The 13,668-nt window shown below is 51.2% G+C and overlaps 2 protein-coding genes across 2 annotated transcripts; one reads left to right on the forward strand and one right to left on the reverse strand.

Annotated features, from left to right (window-relative positions):
* Positions 1–1,466: 1,466 nt before the first annotated feature.
* LOC148593452 (olfactory receptor 14A16-like) lies at positions 1,467–2,402 on the forward strand. The gene has a single exon (XM_088530920.1). The coding sequence runs from the start codon at positions 1,467–1,469 to the stop codon at positions 2,400–2,402; it is 936 nt and encodes a 311-aa protein (XP_088387046.1).
* Positions 2,403–11,964: 9,562 nt separating this feature from the next.
* On the reverse strand, positions 11,965–12,924 carry LOC148593453 (olfactory receptor 14A16-like). The gene has a single exon (XM_088530921.1). The coding sequence runs from the start codon at positions 12,922–12,924 to the stop codon at positions 11,965–11,967; it is 960 nt and encodes a 319-aa protein (XP_088387047.1).
* Positions 12,925–13,668: the final 744 nt, after the last annotated feature.

The raw sequence follows: 13,668 nt of genomic DNA on the forward strand, positions 1-13,668 counted from the left end.
TGGGGAAGTCATGCTCAGTCCTTCCAGTGCAGACACCTTCCTCTGAGCAAGCCCTGCCACGTCTCCTCTGCCACCCAGCAGCCTCTCTGCACTGACAGCCTTGGGGTCCAGGGTATCAGCCCACTCCACTACAGCCAGATCCCTGGCAAAGGACAGGGGCATCCCTCCTGCTATGGGCACATTTCCTGCTGCCCAGTATAGGGGCTTCAGATGCATGGCCTGCAATGTCACCATCTGTGAGGTAGCATGCCCACATAGCTGAGGGAAGGGTGTTCCTGAGTGCCCCTCTGCCTGTCTTCCCTTTCTCCCCTTGGCAGAAGGATCGCAGGATTGCTCCTTGTTTCCCCTCCTGTTCTTCTCTTGGGCTCCCTGGGGTTGCAGAGTTTTCAGATGCAGTTCAGACACCTACCCTGCAAGCTATGGAAGAGAGGAATATGCATGGGAGTGAGGCGTCTCCAGTGCCCTCTAACCTGTGCAACTCCAGGAAATGCAGACCATGGGTTTAGGAACCGAGCTAACTCTCCCTTAAGCAGAGTCCATCTTCAGTGCAAGTTCATTTGACCCTTTTGCCTGTAATGTCTTAACAGACTTGGAGGTGCCCTCAGGAGGGACATTGCTGCCTCCTGCCATCTCTGTGATGTCCAGGAGACCTCTGAAGAATCTGTTACAGAGACTGAGAGTATGAAAAAACAATTTGGAAACTGCATATGGGCAGCTGAAAAGAGCCCTGCATATTCTTGGCTAGAAGTGGAGCTTGGAGACCTCCCTCAGGTGCCCTGAGAAAGGGAGAGAAGTTGGAGATCGGAGATTTTGAAACTGGACTTGTCTGCTCTTAGGAGGGGCTGAGTTCTTTCTAGGGCAACTGATTAGGGTGATCATCATGCACCAAAATGAGGTTTGGGCACACAACAGCTGCAATCAAGGCTAATAGGCAAAGGGGCTCTCCTCACTCTGCATAATGTGACTATAAGTCCATTTTCTCACGATTCCTAATAGAAATGCTGAAAAATTCTACCTCTGAGGAACACTCTGCAGAGGTGAGATGGGCATCCCAAAGAAAATACATGTCGAAATAAATGTCAAAAATCCCCAAATTGTGCTCTCAATACACGTTCATTAGAAGTGGTGCTGTAGATACTGAAAAGACCTTTTACAAACCAGAGGGATTTCACCTGAAAAATTATGAATCTCAGAGCTCATCACTCCTCTTGTCTCCTTCCCACTACTGTAGGGCTGGACAGACTTCTCTGGAGCCCATGGGGAGATGCCCCTGCTCCTCACAGCACATTCAGCCACCCCACACTGAGGCTCAAGGAAGGGAGCTGCACAAAGATCTCCATGAAGAGGCAATATGGGCAGTGTATTAGAACTGAGACAAGCTGGGAGATATTTAACTTTAAAAGTCTGGGATAACTGCTCAATATCTTTTCTTTTCTGAACAATCCACAAAGCCAGGAGAGAGTAAAATGTCCAACAGCAGCTCCCTAAACGAGTTCCTCCTCCTGCCATTCTCAGACACGCGGGAGCTGCAGCTCTTGCACTTCTCGCTCTTCCTGGCCATCTACCTGGCTGCCCTCCTGGCCAACGGCCTCATCATTGCAGCCGTGGCCTGTGACCACCACCTCCACACCCCCATGTACTTCTTCCTCCTCAACCTCTCCCTCCTCGACTTTGGCTCCATCTCCACAACTATCCCCAAATCCATGCACAATTCCCTGATGGACAGCAGATCCATTTCCTACTGGGGATGTGTTGGGCAGGTCTTAAGTTTTACTATTTTCATATCAGCTGAGTATTGTCTCCTCACAGTCATGGCCTATGACCGCTACGTTGCCATTTGCAGACCCCTGCACTACGGTACCCTGCTGGGCAGCAGAGCTTGTGTCAGAATGGCAGCAGCTGCCTGGGCCAGTGGTTTTCTCTATGGCTCCCTGCACACTGTGAACACATTTTCCCTACCCCTCTGCCAAGGCAATGTGGTGGAGCAGTTCTTCTGTGAGATCCCCCAGATCCTCAAGCTCTCCTGCTCAGATTACTACCTCAGGGAAGTTGGGCTTCTTGGGGTTAGTGCCTGTTTATTCTTCGGGTGTTTTGTTTTCATTGTGGTGTCCTATGTGCAGATCTTCAGAGCTGTGCTGAGGATCCCATCAGAGCAGGGCCAGCACAAAGCCTTTTCCATGTGCCTCCCACACCTGGCTGTGGTCTCCCTGTTTCTCAGTACTGCAGTATTTGCCTGCCTGAAGCCCCCCTCTCTGTCCTCCCCATCTCTTGATCTGACATTGGCCATTCTGTACTCGTTGGTGCCTCCAACAGTGAATCCTCTCATCTACAGCATGAGGAACAAGGAGCTCAAGGAGGCACTGAGGAAGATTGTTCAGTCTGTACAATATGCCAACCAATAAGTTCTCCATGTGTATCTCCTCATCATTCCCATATACTTTGCATGCAGGCTGGATTGTTCCTCCCTTCCTCTCTTCCTCCCTTCCTTCCTTTATTTCTCATGTTTCTCTCATGTTCTTGATAAAATAAATAATAATAATAATAAAGTTCATGCTATTTCTCTTCTGATATCTCTCTTCTGATTCTGACCTGGAGACCATGTTGAAGCAGGAAGCCAGGCTTCCCCCTACATCGGCAGGGATGTGGCATCCTCAGAGCCTGCTCACCTGAAATGATGCAGAAGCCCCAAGTGCAATGAGGACAGTTTGGTTTTGGCAGAGTGCCCTTTGGGTCTACCACAGCAGATGTTTAGTCGCTACAACCATCGCATGGGGGCTTCAGCCCTCCTGGTGACTCCCCGCCAATCATGAAACCCTGTCATTCCTAGCACAGAGCTGGCATCAAAGCAGCACCTGGAGCCTGACTGGCTGCAGAGGCATTGCCTGGCCCGTGGTCTGACGGTTCAGCTGAGGGACGAGCTCTTCACTGCTATTCCACTGCTCCTTGCCCTGATCCTAGCACTGCTGCTGCTGCTGCGCCCAGGTCAAATCCAAATGGAAAAGGCACAAAGCTTTTTCCATTTGCCTGCCAAACATGGCCATGTTTTCCCTGCTTATCAGCACTGCAATATTTGCCCGTGTGAAGCCCTCCTCCATCTTTTCCCCAGTTCTGGATCTGGTGCTGGCTGGTGCCTCCAACAGCGAACCTGCTCATCTACAGCATGAGGAACAGGGCACTCAAGGAGACACTGACAAAACTACTTCAAGGGTTACAGATTCAGTAGCAATGAGCTGTCCATCTCTCTCACAAATTATTTTCAATGTTTCTCAGGCAAATCTTTTGTTTTGGGTGTTATATCTGTGATACTCATGATTATGCACAAACATTTGTATTCATGCCCCTTCCGCTGAGGCACAAACTCAGCCTGTCTGATCTAGAGGCCATCCTTCAATCTGCCCTCACTGTGTCACAGCTGGTCTCCCAAGTGACATCTCTGTAATAAAAGGGGATTTTCTCTGCACTGTGCCTGAAGGCTGGGCTCTTCTTCCCAAGCTGGAGTCAAGGATGTGCTCAGGGAATTGCACCCATAAAGACCCTCTTGCCATGCTTGGTTGTGCATGGGCCAAGGGGCATCAGCTCGCATAGTGATGGGAATGAGGGCTGGATTCAGATGGCCCTTGTGGCATCCCAGTGCCCTGGAGAGAATGAGCGCTCAAGAAGTATCTCCCAGGGACTGTCCCAAATAGTAACAGCCTGGTGACAGATGTCCATTCCTCCAGAAGGAATATGGAGCCACCTGGAGAACAGAAGGGATCTCCAGGTGCAAAACATGTCTGGGATGGGTTTTGAGTGGGAACTCACAAAACCACCTGGAGTAAAGGACCAAACCGAGCAGTGCCCCAAATCAGGGCTCTCAGGTGTGGCAGCAGCCTGGGTCTAATGACACCTCCAAACACATCCTGAGCCATGTGAAATACCCTGGGATTGCTCCAAGCATCCTCCACAGCTGCACACCCTGGGGAGGGGGTGGTCAGCTGCAGTGACTGTGGTCCAGCTGGCTCTGCCCTGACCATCATGGCCAGTGTGGAGTCACCCTGTGTCCCCACAGCTGCTCACCCTACAGAGCAGCACTGCCAGCCCAGGATGCTGCAGGGAGCACAGGAGAGGGGTGCAGGAATGGCCAGGGCAGCAGGGGCTCACGGACCTGGGAAAAGGCTGTCTGTGTAGCAAAGACATCTCCAGAGCAAAGTAAAGGAGCAGTGATGAGCTTGTGGGGACAATAAATACAAAACTCTGTTCCCAAGGGTTTCAGTTGGGCAGGCTGCTCTGTCGCTGGAGACGCCTGAGGAGCCCCAGCGCCAGGAACCCTGTGCTGTGCTGGGGAGAGGGGCTGCCCTGAGGGGCTGCAGGCAGTCAGGGTAATGGATCTCCTGGTCGTGAGAGACCTGGCCCTGCAGCGCAGCTGGCTGGCTGCTCTACAACAGTCCTACCATAAAATCAGACTTGTCAAGTCAATGTTTCTAAGCACTTGGTAGAACAGCAGCAGAGACATGGCACTGATGTTCACTGGGAGGTCACACTGTCTGCACACCTCATGGGACAGAAGCAGGCATTAACAGGCACATGTCTGTGAGGGTGACCGTGAGCTCTGCTCTTTGCTGAGTCCCGGGCAGGCCAGCAAGAGGCGCCTGGCTGGGCAGTTCCTTGGGAGGTCCCTGCTGGCAGAGCAGCTGCGAGGCCAGCGCTGGCCCATGGCTGGGGACGGGCTCTGAGGCCGCTCCTGTCCCAGCAGCAGCGCGGCCGGCAGCGGGGTCTGGTGCAGACACGCGGGGAGGTCCCTTGTGTGCGCGGAGCTGCCGGGGCAGCAGCAGGCGCTGCCTGTGAGGCCAGGGGTGTCTCAGCAGCGGGCAGGGACATGGAGGCCATTGCGGGGACGCTGCTGGACGCTGCTGTTGTTTAGGAGATCTCAGCTCTCGTGCCTATGGTTAGAGTGTGATCTCAAATCTCTCTAATATGACAGAAATGGCAACCAAGCATCACCACAGGTTTCCATGGTTCCATGCAAAGCTCCAACATACAAAACTAAACATGAGTGAATTAAAGTCTAGAGGCAGCCTTCCCATGGCAGTTCGTCTTTCCTGAAGACACATTCCAGGAGGGCAGCAGGATCTTCTCTATTTAGAGTTGGCCTCCTCATTTCCGTGCTGTCCTTCCACGCTTTATTCTGCAGATATGGCCCAGGAACTCTCCTAAGCTGGTAGAAATAGACTTGTTTTCCCTCGTACCCTGGAAGAACAGGCAGGACCAGTCCTTGGGTTCCCTTAAGCAACAGCTGGACTCCAGAATAACATTTCCATAATAAAAAGGGATCTTCCCTATGATGGTCCTGAATCTGGCCTCTCTTTAGAAACTGGAATCAAAAAATATGCCCAAGGGTGTGCAACCACAAATGGGCCTGCTCTTCTGCTTGTGAACTCCATGAGATCAAGGGGAAGACGTCAGCATTCCAGGGTGATCTGTTAGCCTCAATCTAGGGCTCATCTCTCAGTGACCACTGCAGATAGGCAATGGTCTCTGCATTGCCTGTGCCAGGCTGCCCCACACGTGACTGTGCTGATGAGAGAACCCCCAGGGGATCTCCAGGCACAGGGTTTGCCTGGGAGTGGGCACTGAGTGCAGCTTTAACGAAACAGGGATGACTCACAGTGCAGGGACCAGAAGGTAGAGCACTAAACCCAGGTGCACATGGGGAAAGGAGGGCTCTGCAATCCCCAGAGAGGCAGGGGGGACCCAGGAGGCCCAGGGAAGGGGCAGTGGAGGGCGATTCCTGCACCCGCAGTGAAACACCACAGCCTGGAGCTAGTGGCCACCCAAAGACATCTCCTGCCATTGCAATATTGTGGGGGCACTCTGAGTACCGTCAGACCTCAGCCACCAGTATCAGTGGCCACAAGGGCACACTGATGGCTCATGTTCAATCTGTTGCCAACCACGATTCCCAGGTCCCTTTTTGCGGAGCTGCTCTCCAACAGGTCAACCCCCAGCCTGTCCAGGTACATGGGGTTATTCCTCCCTAGCTGCAAGACCCTGCACTTGCCCATGTTGAACTTCATGAGGTTCCTCTACCCCCAACTCTCCAGGTTGCCCAGGTCCCTCTTAAAGGCTGCACAGACCTCTGGGCTATCAGCCATTCCTCCCACTTTTCTATCCTCAGAAAACTTGCTGAGGGTGCACTCTGCCCCTTCATGTCACTGATTAATAAACTGAACAGGCTTTGACTGAATCCTCATACCAATAGTTGCAGGTCTCCAACTAGGCTCTGTGCCACTCATCACAACCCTAAAGCCTAAACCCCAAACCCAGCTGCTCACACGGAGGTGACCTCACAGGTGCAAACCCACCACATCCCTGCTGCTGCCTGTGGCCTTCAGAGACAGCAGCTTCCTCAAACCCCTTCCCCACACAGGAACCACTGCTGCCCTCTCAGCTCCTCTCACCACAGAGACCCCCCACCCACCGCCCACGCCTGCCTGCCTGCTGCCGGCCAATCAGGCGCTCACAAAGACATGACGTCACAGCGCCGTCCCGCCCAGCTCTCTGGCCCTGCCCTCCAGGGCAGCAATGGCCTCCCCAGCCCTTCCCCGCCAGGAGCCCAGCCCGGGCTCAGCAGCTGCTCCGCGGAGATGATCTCAGCAGCGCAGAGCCCCGCAGGGCCCGGCTGCTGCCCAATGAGGCGCTGCGGGAGCGGTGACCTCACAGTCACCAGGCAGAGCCAGCCCTGCTGCTGCCCAATCAGCTCTGCCCGCAGCGGGGACCTCCCAAGCAGCAGCCACGCCCTCTCCCTGCAGCTGGCCTATCAGGGGCTGCGGCAGCAGTGACCTCATCATGCCCAGTGCAGCCATTGGCTGTGAGGCCCCGCGGGGCTCCTGGCTGTGCTGGGGGCTGTGCGGGGATGGGGCAGGGAGGGGAGCCCAGCTTGGGGCTGAGGGTGCTGGTGTGGGGGCCTGGGGGCTGTGTGAGCTGCTGTGTTGGGCTCAGCCAGCACTGCCCACCCCGGCGTGGGGGAGAAGAGGGGCAGCCAGTGCCAGGGAAACCTGCCCTGGATTCTCTCCTTCTGCCCTATCAGTGACAGTTTCTGTGTGACACCTCAGGAAGGAGCTCCTGAAGCTGGGAGCCTTGATGGAGAGCAGCAGGATCGCTGGGAACAAGAACTAAGGTCCAGGCTGCGCGAGTTCATCCAGCAGTCCCCATCTCACTCATCAGTCCCCACCTCATTTGACTCCATCAGCAGTTTGTGAGATGACCAGCTCCCTGCTGTGCAGCTGATGAAGTTAGCGAATATCCCTACAACCTCCTTTTATGCTCTTCCTCATCTCTGCAGTAGAGTCCTGGGCACCATCTTAAAGAAGAGAACACCCATCTCCCTGGAACCCTGTCAGGGATGTGGCTTTCCAAGTCACTGCCAAAGGAAGGACTTGTTTGGGTTGCTTATTCAGTCTGTGGCAGCTCATCAGTGATGCTGTGAGCCCAGCTCTTCATGCTGGGGGTCTTGGCCCCTTCTCTCCCCTGTCTTCTGTGCATCTACCTAAGTCTCCCATTCTCACATGTCCTGTTTAAAGTGACGATTTCTAACATCCCCTTTAGGGCACTATCTGGACACATTGTGACTCCTCCCCATACTCTCAGAGACCCAGCGTTGGTTTGCCCTTTAGGGAGGTTAAACCTTGGTCTGTCTCTCTGTAGTCTGCCCCGTTAGCCAAGTCCTTACTATATGTACGGATTGTATGGACTTAGCATACATTCAAAGAGTGTCATTATTTTCCATGAAACTATACTCTGTTTTATTTTTTATTTTTGTTTCCTTGTAACTAATAGACAATCCTCCTGTGCCTGTTGGCAGCCAGTTGTCCAAGTAAAGCAGGTGAGAACTGGGGCAAGTGAACTATAACATTGAGTGCAGACTTAGGTGGACTAAGGCTGGCTTTCCACATGAGTGATTTTAATTCCCAAGAGACTGATGAGGGAAATGGTAGGGCTGGGGAGGTGAGGAGAAAGATTGTGCATACAGTGCCTGATCCTCTGGGGCACGGCTTTTCCTACATGTGCTGACTTCATTAGGAGTCACTCTGGATGGCGATGAATTGAAAGGTGTGCTGTCACCTATTCTTTAGAATAATAATAGAAAACTTTAAAAAGATGAAATACTTGTATATGATTGTTGTCTTCAGCTTTCAGCTACACTCCCCAAACGTCTCCAATTAGCCATGGACACTTGAAGGAAATTGCAGGGAGAGTCCTGGTTTATCAGGGCTTTTTGCTTTTTAATGAGCTCCATGCAGTACTTGGAGCTGAGTCCATGAGTTGCAGCTGTTGAAAGGAGATTGAAGAAATCAGTGAAGAAGTCAAAGTGAGAAGGAAACTCTGAAGTTTTGTAGAGCATTAATGGATCCCACTGAGGCCATTAACTACAACAAATCAGCAGGGGCTGATTAAAGCTAAAATATATAATCATTGGTAATAGTTAGGTAAATACTCAGGTGGCTCTGATGCTGAATACACCCTTGATGTGTTTTATCAAGGAAAATGGCATAGCACAGGCAGAGAAACCCTGGGAAGGGAGATCCTTTCCTCCACGTGTTGCCCACGTCCTCCCTGGCATCATTGTTTGGGTAAGGGTGGGCAATGCTGAGTGCAGGACAAACACACGACACCTCCCAGGGTCCCCAGAAGGATAAAGGGGGCAAAGAAGTCCTGATGATTCGGGGTAGGCCTCGGTGAGAGACAGAACAGCCATAGTCAAGAGGATAAAGACCTCCATTCTGTTGGGGCCCTGGCAACGCCCTTGGCCATCTCTACCACAGGTCATCCTAGACCTGCTCCTGTGTCCCGGCAGACTATGGACACCCAATCTGCTTCCCCAGCAAGTTCTCACAAGAGGTTCTCCTTCACTTCATTGAGGGTTTTTCCATCCTCAGTGGCTGTTTCTTGAAACACAAAGTCATTGGTGTTGACAGACTCGCTCTGGGTGCCCTGTAGCACCACTGCTCTACCCTTCAAGTGATATTTCTTCATCCTATTGCCCAATCTGAGCTTCCCAAGCTGTATTTTGGTCCCGTTTCACTTTTCATGCGGCTTCCCACTACCAAGGAAATCTCTTGGCAGCCCCACAATGTGGGGACCAATATAACCTTGTGTGTCACGACAGAGTGGAACATGAGGAACTGAAGTGCCAGGGCCTGAACGACAGGCCCGAGTCGGAGTTGAGTTAGAGATGAATACGGCGCTGCCTTTGCAGTACAAAACACTCACCTGTAGAATTGTTCATGCCAGCTTGCATGGAGGCTTATTAAACTGTAGCTTTTTTAAGCTCTCGTGCAGCTGTATTTGATCTTGAAGGGAACCCTCCCATCCGAGGCCTGGGCTCTGACCAGATCCCCATCCCACATGATAGGGAAAGTATGCCACATCAGATGTCACCGCTCACAAACAAAATGCAAGTTATCATGAATTGCTGATTTGGCTCTATAAAAGATGGACACACTTGCTGCGATTTTGGAGACCTCACGGGTGGATGCACCACGTAAGACCTCCCAGTTGCCGGGAAGGTTCTCCAAATCCTCACCACAACAGGGACTCCCCAGTGACTGCGGATCTGTATGACAGTAACATATTTAGGCAATTGGTGATGTATCTTTTAATCACTATTCTCTTTCTCGTATACTCATGGTTAGGTGCATTACCTTGCTTATTTTGTCTGATGCTAAAATCAGTGTGCAATAAGCTCCTTTGGTTAAATATATCATTCTGTACTGCCTTAATTTTAATTGTGAAATAAGACCATTGTTTCCAGTGGGGTCTGGTTCTTTCTGTCGCGCCGTCTGCCGACTGCTCCAGAGCTGTGCCGGTGCTCTTCTTTCTCATCATGCTCCTTTGTATGCCCCAAGCCCTGGGCCCTTATGGCCCTGAGTAGCAAGTGTGCATTACAAGCAGGATGCAAATTATTGCCTGATGACTTTTAAAAGAAGGGAAAGATGCCTCTTCTCTTGCTGCTCTCCAAGAAAAAGCAGCCCAGCCTGAACCAGGCAATGCCTGTAACAAGACCAAGCAAGGTAGAGCAAGGTCCTTCCTTGCGCTCCGCTTCTTCTATTCCCAGTTGTCACTTTGACCATGCAGGTGGCAGGTGAAGTTTTCTGAGGTGTGAAACACAGGAATAACACCAGAGGAGAAACTGCCACTTGTGCACTTTGATATGTGATCGTGAAACATGCAATGGTGCAGTGTGACAAACAGAGAAGGGATAAAGGGAAGCAAGCTAACCATCAGGAGGCATGAAAGCAGTGCGAGATGCAGTGTCATAAATGCAGCATTCCAATGTGAGCCCCTTTTTGCATCTATCGGGTGGTGCTCAGAGAGTCTCTGATGTGTGAAGGTCACTTGCCAAGGGCCAGAGGTACAAGCAGTGTAACTGGAGGGACTCGATTTCTCCAGTTCATGGAGCTCTGTCGGACGTGGGCACTGAACAGTGCAAGAGAGTCCCCTCAGAGCCCATGGTTTTGTGGGTGTCCAGTTTGCTGAAGTGAGCCCTACTCAGATCCTCCTCCAGCAAGGGAAAGTCTTCCTTTCTCCATTTCTCCATGGACTCCAGGGCCTAGGATTCCTGAGGGTCACTCTTAGCACTAAAGCCTGAGACAAAGGTGGCCTTTTCTGTGTCCTCTCTCACCAGGGCTCTTGACCCATTTAGCAGCAGGCCCATATTTTCCATAATCAGCCTTTTGTTCCTGCTGTAGTGCTCTATTGTATTTTAAATAATTATTTATTATTATTTTATTCTGGAAGTTAAGAGTAAACATTCATAAAGAAATAAATGAGAGCACATGTTTCATGCCAAGTACATGGGAATGACAAGTGACTGCACACAGGACAGTTTTTGGCACTGATATTGTAACCATTGGGGATGTTTCCTCAGCGCTTCCTTGCGCTCCTTGTTCCTCATGCTGTAGACAAGGGGGTTCAGTGCTGGAGGAACCACTGAGTACAGAATGGTCAGTACAGAGAGATCCAGAGCTGGGAAGGATATGGAGTGGGGAGAGGGGGGAATAAAGTGGCTAAGGGTGACATTTCACTGCCCCTGTGACCGGGGGTAGGAGTCAGACCCAACCAAATGGGTATCACGACCTCTAATCCCTCCAGGGGACTGCAGGTGACTGCACAGTCCAGGGCACCTGGACTGCAGAGCGTTTCCAAGGGTGCTCGTTGTGTCCAGTTGTGCCTATACATCCTGCCCCTGGTATTGGATAGATGGTGACCCAGAGGGCTCTCCGTTCTCCCTTCTTCCTGGCAGTTGAGTCCTCACTGCCTCTCCTGAGACTGCAAAGTCCTCTTTTGTCTGCAAATACCCAGTGCTTTACCTCTAAGAAACTCCATCTTTGATGAGCTCTCCCTTTATGAGGCTCTACTCACAGTCCATCCCAGGCTTATGCTGTCCCAGGAGGATCTCTGTGCTCTCCTGACACCTCCAGCTTCCCCTCCATGAGAACAGCCATCTGACACTGTGCCTTAATACGTAGGAGAGCTGTGCATGTGTAAATCCATGACCATTCAGTGTCTCCACTATCCTTGGACTCTGATAGGTGAATTCTCAAACCAGCCCTTGGTCTCTGAAAGATCATTACAGGATTCTGAGCTCTGCGTTGCTGAACCCATGGAGAATCCTGTGCAGCAGACCCTTGAGGGGTGCAAGTCCTTGGGCCTATTCTTGACACCAGCTTTGGAGGAAAAGCCCAGCTTTCATGTACTATACTGATAGAAATTACTTTATTACAGAGATACTGTTAGGGAGCCAGTCCTTGTCCAGCATTCGACAAAATTTAGGGTATCAGGTGAGACAGAGCAGACACCATAAAAAAGGGAATGAATACAAGCAGTTGTGTAGCAACACGATAACAATTATTATCACTAGTAAAAGTCATAATAAAAATAACGTGAAGAAACAATGCTCAATCCAGATACAGCATACAGAAAGAGTCATTTGTGGAGAGATGTGGAAAAATTACCACTGCTTGAAAATGTCCATGAAATCACTTTCCTAATGGCACCCTTGAGCTCCTTGTTCCTCATGCTGTAGATGAGGGGGTTCAGTGCTGGAGGCACCACGGAGTACAGAACAGCCAGCACCAGATCCAGAGCTGGGGAGGAGATGGAGGGGGGCTTCAGGTAGGCAAACACTACAGTGATGAGAAACAGGGAGACCACGGCCAGGTGCGGGAGGCACATGGAAAATGCTTTGTGCTGGCCCTGCTCGGAGGGGATCCTCAGCACAGCAGTGAAGATCTGCACGTAGGACACCACAATGAAAGTGAAACAGCCAAAGCCTAAACACACACTAACCACCAGAAGCCCAACTCCCCTGAGGTGGGAGCGTGAGCAGCAGAGCTTGAAGATCTGGGGGATCTCACAGAAGAACTGCTCCACCACATTGCCTTGGCAGAGGGGTAGGGAAAATGTGTTCCCAGTGTGCAGGAGAGCACTGAGAAAGCCACTGGCCCAGGCAGCTGCTGCCATTCTGACACAAGCTCTGCTGTCCAGGAGGGTCCCGTAGTGCAGGGGTCTGCAGATGGCAACGTAGCGGTCGTAGGCCATGACTGTGAGGAGAAAATACTCCGCTGATACGAAGAAAAGGAAGAAAAAGACTTGCCCAGTACATTCCAAGTAGGAAATGGCCCTCATGTTCCACAGAGAATTGTGCATGGATTTGGGAACAGTGGTGGAGATGCAGCCAAGGTCAAGGAGGGAGAGTTTGAGGAGGAAGAAGTACATGGGGGTGTGGAGGCGGTGGTCGCAGGCTACGGCTGTGATGATGAGGCCATTGGCCAGGAGGGCAGCCAGGTAGATGGCCAGGAAGAGCGAGAAGTGCAAGAGCTGCAGCTCCCGTGTGTCTGAGAACAGCAGGAGGAGGAACTCGTTGCTGGAGCTGCTGTTGGACATCTGTTCTATTGGGCTCAGGAAAACTGTGTAGGGAAGAAAAGGCAATAATAGCTTAGAAGAATTTTCTCTGAAATAAACTTTCCGTTTTTCATAGAAATGCTTCTCGATCCCTGTCTCAGCTCTCAGTAATTCCTTCTTCACACTGTCACCTTCAGTCAGCTCCTCAGTCTCTGCTCCAGCTGAGTGTTCTGGCAGGAGCCAGAGCCTGAGTTACTCTACGCCAATGTGTATAAAGGACTGGTTCTTGATATCCCTCCTTTTCAGAGTTGATGTCACAGGACATCCACCTTTAATATAAAGGGTCTTTTAATATTCCCACACACACTTCCAAGGAGTCTGGGGTGCAGCAGGGGGGTTTAACTTTTTTTTAAAATTACTTATTTGGGAAATTTTTAGATTCTGTCACCATATCTCGTCAGGTTCTTTGCATGTCTTTATTGACATGCAAATAAAGACAGATGTCTCTGTTTCTGAAAATGTGAACATTAAGCAGGCTGGAGATGGAAATGGGCTCTCTGCTGCTTAGGGAACAGTGAGGAGTGCTGTTGAGCCCATCTGCTTTGTTCCTCCAAACAAACCTGGACTCTGTTGAGATCATAGAAGACTGGTTTCAAAGCACTCACTTAACTTTGCTCGCCATCTAAGTTCAAGGTGGATATGTGATGGAGAGAACAGGACACTGCTCTTTAAATGGCAAAGCCTCTGTGCACTGAGTCCTATTCTGGAGGGTACCTCACAACCCCA

The sequence above is a fragment of the Tinamus guttatus genome, unplaced genomic scaffold (genome assembly GCF_059628265.1).
Source record: "Tinamus guttatus ecotype Peru unplaced genomic scaffold, ASM5962826v1 Tinamus_guttatus_pri_ptg000390l, whole genome shotgun sequence".
In the NCBI taxonomy this organism is placed as follows: domain Eukaryota; kingdom Metazoa; phylum Chordata; class Aves; order Tinamiformes; family Tinamidae; genus Tinamus; species Tinamus guttatus.

Coding starts and splice junctions, on each gene's coding strand:
- LOC148593452 (XM_088530920.1), top strand. CDS start 1,467: ATGTCCAACAGCAGCTCCCTAAACGAGTTCCTCCTCCTGCCATTCTCA.
- LOC148593453 (XM_088530921.1), bottom strand. CDS start 12,924: ATGTCCAACAGCAGCTCCAGCAACGAGTTCCTCCTCCTGCTGTTCTCA.